At 47.4% G+C, this 12500-nt stretch overlaps 1 protein-coding gene across 1 annotated transcript in view; it reads right to left on the bottom strand.

The window, feature by feature from the left end:
- The window catches only part of LOC137779087 (receptor-type tyrosine-protein phosphatase N2-like), a 92102-nt gene that overhangs the window by 4200 nt on the left and 75402 nt on the right, over positions 1-12500 (bottom strand). Inside the window, exons 16-19 of the mRNA XM_068566583.1 lie at positions 11838-11911; positions 6534-6611; positions 4291-4410; positions 3724-3890 (exon numbers count right to left, since the gene is read on the bottom strand). Coding sequence (XP_068422684.1) covers positions 3724-3890; positions 4291-4410; positions 6534-6611; positions 11838-11911 — 439 coding nt within the window. The remainder of the gene's footprint in view (positions 1-3723; positions 3891-4290; positions 4411-6533; positions 6612-11837; positions 11912-12500) is intronic.

The following is a 12500-nucleotide window of genomic DNA, read 5'->3' as shown; positions in this document are numbered from 1 at the left end:
CTGAATCCTGACATGAAGGGAAGCTCTGTGGTGGTCTGCAGGTCTGGATGTTGCAGAGACCCGATCAACACCATGAACGCTTGTTTCAGAGAGAAAACCATCCCAGTGCTGCTGCTTCATGCTCGCAGCAGACGGGATGGTTTCATACGCGTGAACGGAAACGTCTGATCCCAGCCGGTGACAACTCCAAACAACAATACAGGAACATATTATGTAGGCCCAGTGTGTGTGTGTGTGTGTGTGTGTGTGTGTGTGTGTGATCCATAATGCATCACTCAGTCAAGGAAAGAAAGTTTCATTTCCTTAAACCTTCACTGGAAATGTATTTTCCACGTTTCAATTTTTTGCTTTCCAAAAACCCTATTTTTGAATTGTGTGTGTGTGTGTGTGTGTGTGTGTGTGTGTGTGTGTGTGTGTGTTAGTTATTCTGCTGAATATCTCAAAAACCTAATACATTGAAATGGGATTTGTCAGAAAGTTATGCCAAGGTCATCCTCAGCTCATGCCGCGACAGCGAGGAAGACCATGAGGTGTGTGTGAAAGCTCTGGAAAAGGTTTTCACAACCACAGTTTGCTGTTTTGAGGACCGACTCTCGTGCTACACTGAGCGGGTTTGTATATTTTGGGGCGGCGGGTTGTTTCCCCCCGAGGCCAAGAGAGGAACCAGAAAGAAGAAGAAGAAGAAGAAGAAGAAGAAGAAGAAGAAGAAGAAGAAGAAGAAGAAGAAGAAGAAAGAAACTCCGCCCACGTTCATCCTCCACCACACCAAAAACTGAAGAAGTCAGAGCTCGCTGCAGACAATTAAAAGTGACGTTACCATGGAAACAGCCGGCAGAGAATCACCGACCCCGGCGGTGGGTGTACGAAGGGGGAGGGGGGGGGGAGGAAGAGGAGGAGGGAGGGGGGAGGAGGAGGAGGAGGGGGGGAGGAGAAGGAGGGGAGGGGGGGGGAAACGCCCCGAAAGAGATTCAAGCCTGACAGAGTAGAGACAGGAGAGACAAAAGAGAAAAAACGATAGATGGAGTGGAGGATGAGAGAGAGAGAGAGAGAGAGAGAGAGAGAGAGAGAGAGAGAGAGAGAGAGAGAGAGAGAGAGAGACCTGGGGACGGTTTAACTGAATCTGCAGCTGGCCTCACTTATTAAAACTGCAATTTTGCGAGTGACATTTCATGAAAAATGACAAATCCTACAGACGCACAATGTATCGTCACAATGTAGAGGAGGACAGAGGAGAGGAGGACAGAGGAGACAGAGGAGGACAGAGGACACAGAGGAGAGGAGGACAGAGGAGACAGAGGAGGACAGAGGAGACGCAGGACAGAGGACACAGAGGAGACGGAGGAGGACAGAGGAGAGGAGGAGACAGAGGAGGACAGAGGAGACAGAGGAGGACAGAGGAGACGGAGGAGAGGAGGAGACGGAGGAGACAGAGGAGAGGAGGAGACGGAGGAGACAGAGGAGAGGAGGAGACGGAGGAGACAGAGGAGACAGAGGAGGACAGAGGAGAGGAGGAAGTCGCCTATCTTTGTTTCTCTCTCACAGCAACACGGGACGAGCGTTTCTTTCAGGGTTCGTCCAACAACATTTTCAGAGCGCCAAGAACACCCGACGAGTGTGGAGGAAGGATAGAAGGATAAGAGAGAGAGAGAGAGAGAGAGAGAGAGGGGGAGGAGGGTGGATGGGTGGATGGGTGAGAGAAAGACAAAAGCATGAGAGGAAGGGAGGCATGGCGAGAGAGAGGGGAGGAGGAGGAGGAGGAGGAGGAGGAGGAGGAGGAGATTGAAGGCAGTCAAGCAAACCATGAGCAAGCAAAAAGGCGAGAGGTCATCTCAGGTCACCGGGCACAGCGAGGAGAGAGAGGAAGGAGAGGAGGAAGAGGAGGAGGAGGAGGTGTATAGGGAGGGAGGGAGGGGGTCCATGAGGCCCCATGGTTGCAGAGTCACAGTCTCCAATGATCACTTTTGTGACTATGCAACTGGGCTCATATTACTAGCTGCAACATCACAAAAATGACACTGGCAACCGCTAGTTAGCTGGTAAAACAGGAGGGGGGGGGTAAGCGATGCTTTTCGTCAGTAAGTGAGGGAAGCCGAGCGCAAAGGAACAACCCCCCGACAAAAAAAGCAAAAGCAGGAGCGGAGGAGGAGGAGGAGGAGGAGGAGGAGGAGGGTTTTTGTTCCACATCCGCTGCAATGAAAGTGAGGAATATCTCCCTCTGCGCTTCCTCCTTTGTGCCGTGACCCCGGACCGGAGGCAGGACCTCCTGACTGATGACGGCGACGTCCACCAGACCCCCGAATAACAGCCCAGCTCTCCGTCTGGATATCTCACCTAATTGATGTGCTCCGCCGGACGCATGAAGAAACCCACAGAGACGCGTGGGAGGGAGCGGCAATGGGCGGGACAGGATATCGGTTTAAGAACGAGGGCGGCGGGAGGGAGGAGATAAAGGATCACTCCGGCGGAGTTCATCCCGAGTTACTCCGCTATCGACTCGGGACGTTTGAGGCGTCAGAGATATTTCCTCTGGCTCGCCGTCGAGGTTTGAAGGTTTTAACCCGTTGAAAAACCTCTTTCCCCTGTTTGAGTCGTCGTAGGAACCCCAAATTAATTCCCATACTTGTGTTTGTTGTGTGTATTTGTTCAGCAAAGTCTTGGGAAAAAAATGTATATCTGCAAAAAAAAACACTTTAAAAAGATATTTTGATCATAACTATGAACATCCAGCATGATATGAGCCAGATTCCACAAAAACGCCTCCTGGAGCGTCAATAAGACATCTTTATGGAAAGATTAGGACCTAAAGAATCAGAATCTGCTTAAAAAATCCAGAAAAAACCAAAGCATTTGGGTGTTACGAAGCATATTCACTCAAAAAACTGTGTCATTCGGTTAAAAAATGGAAGATTTACCATTATTTTATGGCAAAACATCGGCCGATTCGGGCATGCTGGGTATTGAAATGTTCAGGAGCTTGAAATTACAGCGGTAAGACATAAAAAGTATTTGTGGTAGAGATGAGTGAGGACCTTCTATTCAATCTCTGTGACCTTCTCTTTCACACAAACGACCACAAAACCTGTGAAACACGTCTAAACGACGACGGTGGAGCGTTTCACTCAGACGCTCCTCTTCGTGGGGAAGGAGAACACATTTTCAGGTCCGATCACACGAGTCCTTTCCAGATAAAAGCGGGGCTTAGTTCCACCACAGCGAGGACAAAGTGAGCTGAGAGGCTCCTTCAAAGAAAGAAAACCCTTTTCTCTTTGGACACTTCACACAAAGTGCTTTTTGGAAAACGAAAGTGCAATTTCATTTTTTCTCCAAAGGCCTCTTTCAAAAAAAGACTCACAGAAGTTTCCTCAAGGCCTTCCACCACCTCAGTGACTTCACTATCGACGTTCGCTTTTCTACTTTGTGTTCTTCAAACGACGAAAAGCAGTTCAAAAGAAGCGAGAAAGAAAGTCAAATCCTACAAAAAATGGCGCCTCTTTCCGCTGTTGGACAGCCGGCGGCGGTGGCGCCTCCGGCTGTTCTTCGTGGCTAAGAACCGGCGGCGCGTGCGACGGGAAGCCGGTGAGCAGATCGAGCGGCGGCTCGGACTCGTTGGCTTCCTCGCAGCAGCTTTTGGGGCTCGACGAGGTGCCACCAGGACAGAACAACCCGCTCCGAGACCTTCGCACACCTCCATCACACAAGCGAACCCGGGAGGGACTTCCCTACCTGCGGAAGTCGAGCAGCGTCCGGCTGGTCTCCGGCACGTTCTGGTTGAGCCAGGTGAGGAAGTGGAACTGAGTGACGGTCCGCGTCTCGTTGGTCTGCATGTTCTTCAGGTAGAAGCTGCGAACCAGGAAGTCGTCGCACCAGATGTGCTCGGACACCAGGTTGACCTGCGGGGACGCAACATGCCTGCTCACTACACTGCAGAAGATTAAAACTGCGGCTAAACAAATAAAACGACCCTTCAGACGAGCGGATAAGGACATAACTCAACACTCGAGGCTTTATTCGCCCTCTGAAGGGCACAAACGCCTCGAGTTTGGAGCAAATACGCGTTTTAATAATTGAGTTACAGCCATTTATTGATTATAAAGCGATTTCTTTTGAGGTGAACAACCTTTTTATGTTGGGATTTGGGTTTTAGAAAGTTTTTACTCCATGTGCTCTTTCGCCTCGAGAGGACAAATGGCGTCTGGTGTCGACCAATGATCACACAGCCGGGGGGCGTCGCATCCGTCCAATCGGAGCCGCCGCCGCCGCCGCCGCCGCGCCTCTTTTTCAAAAGCCTACCTCGTAGATGTGGTACAGGTTGGACCCCTCGTCGGGCCAGTAGTGGTAGCACTGCTTCACGCCGCTCTCCACCAGCGGCGTCAGCATCACGATGACCACGCAGCCGTTCTCCCACACCATCTGCAAACAAAGCAGGCGCTCAGCCGACAGAACCCGACGCCGCCGCCTTCAACCGGCTCTCTGAAGGCGTAAGATGTATGAAAACAAGCGGCTGAATAAAGCTGCACTTGATCATCTATTAAATATCAAATAGTTTTATATTGGCGAGCATATTGTTCAAAGAAAATACTCCAAATGTGAATTTATTACTGTCAAATGAATAGCTTCCTCCTTCGTTGTAAAACTCTATTGTATCAGGCGTGTAGCTCAGTTTTTACCCTAAAAAACGAAATGTTTGATATCTCTTTGTCGAGAAAGTGTGTTTCAGTCGTAGTACAATTTGAATACTTGTGTTTATTTAGATGTATTTGTTCAGCAAAGTCTTGGGGAAAAAACTTATATCAATAAAAGTTAAAGTTTAAGAGTCACGTCCTCGGAGACTCGCGGAGGCGAGATCTCGTTGGAAGCCGTCGTCGCTCGAAAACCAGCTAACGGAAAAGCGGCGCGCGTCCTCGCCTGGACGTCGATGAAGAGTTTGTGTCTGGACTGAAGATTGTTGTTGTTTTTTTTGGGTGTGTGGAGTGAAAACTAAATCTTAGTTGGACCCAAAACAAGCAATTTAAATGAATTGAATCGACTTTGTGGTTGTGGAGGTATGAAAGGTGCCGTTTCTAAAAAAAACACTCGTTTCTCCCGGAGAAAGAGCGTAACGGCGCCCTGGAGCGCTGCAGGTGTGTTTCCTCGCGGCTTTCGGTGTTTTTTCATGGACTTTGTTTCCCTCCGTGCTCGTAATCAAACAAAATGAGCCGCTAAAAATACGTTTCAGCAGAGTCACGCCCTCGGAGGCGAGATCTCGTTGGAAGCCGTCGTCGCTCGAAAACCAGCTAACGGAAAAGCGACGCTCGTCCTCGCCTGGACGTCGATGAAGAGTTTGTGTCTGGACTGAAGATTGTTGTTGTTTTTGTGTGTGTGTGTGGGGTGAAAATGAAATCTCAGCTGGACACCACAACACTTCCAAGACTTTCAGTTCACCGCGTCTCAAACTTTCGGGCGTGAGAAACTGCGAGCGAGTCCAGCGTCGCGGCACGAAAGATAAAGAGTAATCGCCGCGTCGGCCGAATCTCGGCACGCGGTCGTAATGTCATTTTTTTTCTTCCTTCCTCTCCTGCCGGCGTTCACACCGCCACAGCCGGGCTCTGGAGATCCATCCCTAAAACAAAACGCCCTCGCCGTCGCGTGAGACGATCAAGATGGCCGCAGCCGAGCCGCAGAAAAACACCTTGCCGGAGATTTAACCGCCGCTAATTGCCGTGTTGTTCCCTTTTTATTTTTCTAACGACTGCACTTCTTCTTCTGCTCCGCTTCCCCTGATTGCTCCCACGCAGCCGAAGACGTGACGCTGCACAAACGGTGATCATTTGCTTCTGCTGACTCGCTGGTGTCCGTCTGTATGAAACTCGTGGGTTTTGTGAGAGTGCAAATTTAAACTAACTAACTATTATTTATGCAGGAAAAAGAGGTAACACAGTGAGTTATTTTATAAGCTTCACGGTGCTTTAACCCCTCAGACTCTGAGGTGTTTTTATAGATTTTAAATCATTTCTTAAATTCACATTTTCACTTGAAAATATGACTCGAAAGCTGAAAAATTGAATCGTCTCTTTCATCTCACTCGAGCTGCTGAATCTACAAGAGCCAGAGAGTTCTCTCTTTCCAGCCTAACACACACACACACACACACACACACACACTAATCACTGCACACACACTACGCTGTCGCCAGAACAACCCATCGACCCGCTGCTCTCAGACTCAAACCCAATTCAACATTCGGGGGTGCAGGAAGAAGTGTTTGTCGTCCGCTGCATTAACAATGTGTCCCACTGTGTGTGTGTGTGCGTGTGTGTGTGTTGTGTGTGTGTGTGTAGCGGTGAACAGCGGCGGCTCTGAAGGGCAGCGAGCATGATGGGAAAGAGGAGATTAATAACGACGTCTACAGAAGGAGCCGGTCGCCCGTTCGGCTCACAGCACTAATACAAATCGGTTAACTCTTGTTCAAGAAAGGAGAACGCATTGATTTTTGTTCACGCCTGCGCGTGTGTGTGTGTGTGTGTGTGTGTGTGTGTGTGTGTGTGTGTCTTTACCTGCCAGAAGTCCGCCACGGTGGAGGGCAGCGGGCCTTGCGTGGCGATGTAAGCCGGGTTTCTGGGGTCGTGATCCATCTGAGCGGAGAGAAAGGAAAAGATGTTTTTACCGTCTGACACAGAAAACAGTGATTCTGAATAAAAGATCATTTTGCTCGGTCCTGACACACCGAATTACAACGAACTTAAGGTAAAAAATACATACAAATACGGCACGAAACATAAAAGATATAACAGTATTGCACCAAATATGACGATAGTTATTAAATACTAATATGGAATTATAGCAGCGTAACATTTTATGATAAATAAAATCAACTTTTATCAAGTTAGTGCAGCTTCCAGAGAGTTTGACAACCTTAAAAGGCAAAACCTTTGCCCTTAACCCAGCTAAGTGTTTTTACCTTTAGCTGAGCTCAACAAAGTAGTTTTGTTGCCTTAACTCAACAAAGTAGTTTTGTTGCCTTAACTCAACAAAGTAGTTTTGTTGCCTTAACTCAACAAAGTAGTTTTGTTGCATAAACTCAACAAAGTAGTTTTGTTGCCTTAACTCAACAAAGTAGTTTTGTTGCCTTAACATAAAGTAATTTTGTAGTTTTGCAGCTTTGAGAGAATTTGACAACCTCGAAAGGCAAAACTTTAGAAATTAGATTAAATTTGAATATAATTTTAATCAAAAACACTTCTTTTTCTGTAAACTATCTTCATCTGAAGCCTTGTTTTAAAGCCAGTGTGAGTTTCGGGGTTAAATCGGGTGTAATCCATGATAAATAGTCTGCGTGTTGAGTTTAAAGTGCAACACGGCGGCGTTACGACCGCTTCTGTCTTTAACTTCCTTCCACGTCACAGAAACAAACTTCTGGGTGAGAAATTGTCGGCGGCGTCTTCCCTTTAACTCAAAATGTAAATCACAGACGGCGGCGAGAGCGACGCGGCGGCAGACGGACGTGAGGGGAACGTTCAGCGAGGAGGTTGACTGACAGCGCCGCTCATTAGCATGCAAATTATACGGCACATGTCATAAGTGGGAAGACCAAATCAGCTGGAAGCAATTACAGGAAGAGGAAGACGGATCATTTCAGGGCTTTTCCTGCTCGCCAAAAAATGTCTTTAATGGTCCTCTGGTCCCGTTTATGGAGGCCAAACAAGAAGAAGAAGAAGGAGAAGAAGAAGAAGAAGAAGGAGAAGAAGGAGAAGAAGAAGAAGAAGAAGGAGGAGAAGAAGAAGAAGAAGAAGAAGAAAAAGAAGAAGGAGAAGAAGAAGAAGAAGAAGAAGGAGAAGAAGAAGAAGAAGAAGAAGAAGGAGAAGAAGAAGAAGAAGAAGAAGAAGAAAAAGAAGAAGGAGAAGAAGGAGAAGAAGAAGAAAAAGAAGAAGGAGAAGAAGAAGGAGAAGAAGGAGAAGAAGAAGAAGAAGAAGAAGAAAAAGAAGAAGGAGAAGAAGAAGAAGAAGAAGAAGGAGAAGAAGAAGAAGAAGAAGAAGGAGAATAAGGAGAAGAAGAAGAAGAAGAAGAAGAAGGAGAAGAAGAAGAAGAAGAAGAAGGAGAAGAAGAAGGAGAAGAAGAAGAAGGAGAAGAAGAAGAAGAAGAAGAAGAAGGAGAAGAAGAAGAAGGAGAAGAAGAAGTAGAAGAAGAAGAAGAAGAAGAAGAAGGAGAAGAAGGAGAAGAAGAAGAAGAAGAAGGAGAAGAAGAAGAAGAAGAAGGAGAAGAAGAAGAAGAAGAAGGAGAAGAAGTAGAAGGAGAAGAAGAAGAAGAAGAAGAAGAAGAAGGAGAAGGAGAAGAAGAAGAAGGAGAAGGAGAAGAAGAAGAAGAAGAAGGAGAAGAAGAAGGAGAAGGAGAAGAAGAAGAAGGAGAAGGAGAAGAAGAAGAAGAAGAAGAAGGAGAAGAAGGAGAAGAAGAAGAAGAAGAAGGAGAAGAAGAAGAAGAAGAAGAAGGAGAAGAAGAAGAAGAAGAAGAAGAAGAAGGAGAAGAAGTAGAAGGAGAAGAAGAAGAAGAAGAAGAAGAAGAAGAAGAAGAAGAAGAAGAAGAAGAAGGAGAAGAAGGGGTGACGTGGCACCAAAACGAGCGCTCATTAAAACCTCCACAGGCAGGAATTGCGTTGCTGTGTAGAAATCTCTGGAGGCAGATTGTGCAACTTTCCAGACGTCTGAAGCTGGTCGGGCCCGAGGGTCACGCCCACGGACGCGTCGGCTCGCGGCCCAGAGTCAGTTCCACTTGTTTGTCGCGAGTTTAGATGAAAAGAAAGCACGAGCGCCGCGGCATGAGACGGTGTTTTAGTCTAAAGTTTTGTTGCTGCTGCGTGGCAATCCATTTATTTATGGAATAACTCCTCAAACCGTATGACGACGCTCTGCTGCTCTCAGGCAGCATTCAGGGCAACATCTAAGAAGGATTATCCACCAGAAGTCATGAGCACTGAGACCTTTAGAAGGTGAACGAGTCAGAGGAAGTCTCTGCTCGTCTTCCTCGGTCAGTTCAACCCAAACGAAGACGTGTTGCTGAACCTAAACAACGAGAGTTGTTGCCTGAATTTAACTCAGTTGTTCACATATTAAAGGAGATAATAGATCTACCAGTAACCTGATATCCAGGTGTTTATTGGTGGGCTTCAAAGATCAATACTTTAGCTTTCAGAGCTCACACGGGTCAAACCCGAGTGGTGAAATGTCTGTCGCCCGACGCGCAGCGTGAAGGCCGAGGAAATGGAGATTTATGGACCGAGGAGGACTTTGAAACAAATAACTAAACGTCCCTTGTGATTCTCAGCGGTTCGGTCCAGGAAATGAGAGGAAGAGGAGGAGGAAGAGGAAGAGGAGGAGGAAGAGGAGGAGGAAAGGCCGAGAAGGACAGAGAAGGAGAAACTAATTGACAGTGATGAATCTAGAAAGACTGCAAAGAGAACGAGAAGAAGAAGAAAAGAACAAACAAAACACTGTGAGAGACGGAGGAAGAGGAGGAGGAAACAATGCCGGAGAGAGAGAGAGAGAGAGAGAGAGAGAGAGAGAGAGAGAGAGAGAGAGAGATGAGGACAGACACTTGACTCTTCTTTTCCTTCACCGTCTCGTCTTCAATCTCTGTGGACACTTCCTGACATCTCAAGGTGTCTCCACAATTAAACCCGACAGTAATGACACCAGACAATCTCTCTCTCTCTCTCTCTCTCTCTCTCTCTCTCTCTCTCTCTCTCTTTCTCCCTTAATCTGGCACAAAGATGGCTGATGCAAGAAAAGCAATTTTGTTTCGACGACAGTGACACTTGTTGATTTTACCATTGCATAAACACAACAAAGCAGTTGTGTTGCCTGAACATAAAGAGTTGTGTTGTTTGAACACAACAAAGTAGTTGTGTTGCCTGAACATAAAGTAGTTGTGTTGAGTGAACATAAAGTAGTTGTGTTGCCTGAACACAACAAAGTAATTATTTGTTTTACAGTTGAATGGTTTTGCACTTGAATTTTGAACATTAATTTCATTGAAATTAGAAACATTTAGTACCGTTAAAGTTCCATGAACACGTCTGAAGGAGCTTTTTAAAGGATTGTATTTACTCGTGAGATCAGTTTGAAGACGCGAGGACGAGCAGACTCCTTCCTTCTCTTTTCACTCGTTCATCAAAAGTCAACTGAACCGTCAGAGGGTTGAAACTCTGCAGCCGCACGAGGCTTCAGGACGAGTGTGTGCACGACTGAGTGGTACCTGAGTGATTGCTGATGTCTTAGGACGTGTGTGTGTGTGTGTGTGGAAACTATTGAGTCTGTCTGGGACTAATTGTGTGTGTGTGTGTGCCAGAGGAGAAGGCCAGTGATTGATTGTGTTTGTGAGGAAGTTTGTGCGATGTTGGGCCATCGCTGTTTCATCACAGGAAGTCCGCTTCGCTTTAATTTTGCGTCGTGAAGACAACAAAGAAAACACACACGAGCAGATTCTTGTCAATCCACCAGGTGGAAAATGTCCAGTGAGGCTAAACACGACGCTAACGCTAACGCTAACGACCTCCGCCCCGCAGAACAAACACCCGTCAGCTGGAGCCGGTTCTGCCTCCAGCTGCCGTCTCTACATCCCAGTCGGGAGCGTTCAAGAATATCTGACGGGAAACTGAGCGCGCGACGTTTAGCGTGGCGCTAACGACGCACTTCAGCTAATTCACGCCGCCGTTAGCGTTAGCTGGCGCGGACGACATCTGGTGGATTAAATGGCAGCAGTTCATCCGGTTCACGGCCCTCGAGGCCAAACGATGGAAGCTCTTCTCTCGACATCTGTGAACGCTCCATGAAGGGATGAACACGGTAACGCCGCGAGAAGACAAAGAACCACTACGACACGCTCGCTAAGACAATAATAATCCTAGTACAGTACAGTGTGTGTGTCTGTGTGTGTGTGTGTGTGGGGGGGGATTAGTTGTCAGTTCCTTAAATACCCTCAGTGTACATGTGCATGCATTTAATCTTTAAAGTGTGTGTGTGTGTGTGTCACAACTACACAGGAACGAAAGAGCAACGCATGTCCATGTGTAATTTGTATGTGTGCATGTGTGTGTGTGCGTATATAAAAGAGCATTTTAATGTGCACACTTGCTTCAAAGTGTGTGTGTTTTGTTGCACGTTGCGTGGGCACACACGTTGCAGCTGTTTTTGCATTTGTGACATTCGACAACGCTGCTCTTTTGTTCCTGTGTAGCTCTGACACTCACACAGACACACACAGACACACACACACACACACACCTTGGTGGGATGCCCAGATTTGAAATCCACAACGTTCCTGCTACTCTTAATGAAATACCACTGTATCCGCCTCGAGGGGAGGGGGGGGGGATCGTAACCCGACCCCCCCTCCCTCTCCTCCCCCCCCCCCCTCTCCTCATCCTGCAGGTTGTTTTTGTTTGTTTTGTGTCGAGCGCGCTGTAAACAGTAAACACAGAACCGACGTCAAATCAGCAGAACTCAAGGTCACAAACAATCGTTTTCCCGCAGATCAATTTTCTGTTTCTTGTTGTTGTTTTTTTTCTTCCTCCTTCCCACAAACAGGAAGTGAGGCTTTTCCCACGCCCCCCCCCCCCCCCCCCCCCCTCCCTTCAACACCCCGGGGTGTTCTGCTGTGAAGCGCTCGTTAATATTCACGCTGCAGAACAGAACATGCACACCGGCGGCGTCTGTCACCGGAGCTGAGAAAGCGTTGCATCGAAATTTATATTTTCAGGACGGCGGCTGCCTTTGTTTCCCCGTGAAGACGCCGCGGGGAGCGAGGGGGGGGCGGCGGCGGCGGCGGCGGGCAGCACAGATTCCTAAAGCAGAGGAGGTTGTACTCACGATGGGGCTGGCGTTGATGTAATCGCTGTTGCCTTGGCTGTTCTCCACCTTCAAGGTGATCCTGGAGTGATCATCTGGAACACAAACGGAGGATAAAACACTCGATTCCAATATTTAAAGTGCACATTGAGGTAAAATATGGGTCAATATTTGAGAGTTTAATTGCATAATGTAGCTGCTCACAGCGGTCAGCGTGTGTTGTATTTTATCTTAGTAAATCACATCCTCCCTTGTTCACTGTAATTTTTACTATTTTGTACGTTTTCCTCTCAAGTCGGCGCTGAAAGAGTTCAGAATCACGTCTTTTTTTTCCCGGAGAAGCCGGCGGTGCTTCAAATAGGAAGCGCAATTTATTCCTGACAAACTGCTTTCCCTGCTGACAACCTGGATTTCATTAAGCCCGCACTTTTTTCTTTTTTTTTTTTAGATGGGCCATTTCCACAGAAGCTGAGAAATGTTAATCATTGATGAGGTCGGTGCAGGAAGCTTTAATAGAAAACTCATTTACAACGAGCCGTCTGCTCCCTGCATCTGCTGCAGAGCTCAGCATGGAAACACCGAGTGTTGAGGTCTGAAATCACTGCATTCTCTCTCCTGACCACCAGGGGGCGACTCCTCTGGTTGTATAGAAGTCTATGCTTCATGTGTTAAAGCTGCATTCTC

Source organism: Clinocottus analis, unplaced genomic scaffold, assembly GCF_023055335.1.
Source record: "Clinocottus analis isolate CAN_PGR_092001 unplaced genomic scaffold, fCliAna1.0.p SCAF_11, whole genome shotgun sequence".
Classification (NCBI taxonomy): domain Eukaryota; kingdom Metazoa; phylum Chordata; class Actinopteri; order Perciformes; family Cottidae; genus Clinocottus; species Clinocottus analis.
The sequence above is the reverse complement of the archived record's forward strand: the minus strand, read 5'-3'. Positions and strand labels throughout refer to the sequence as shown.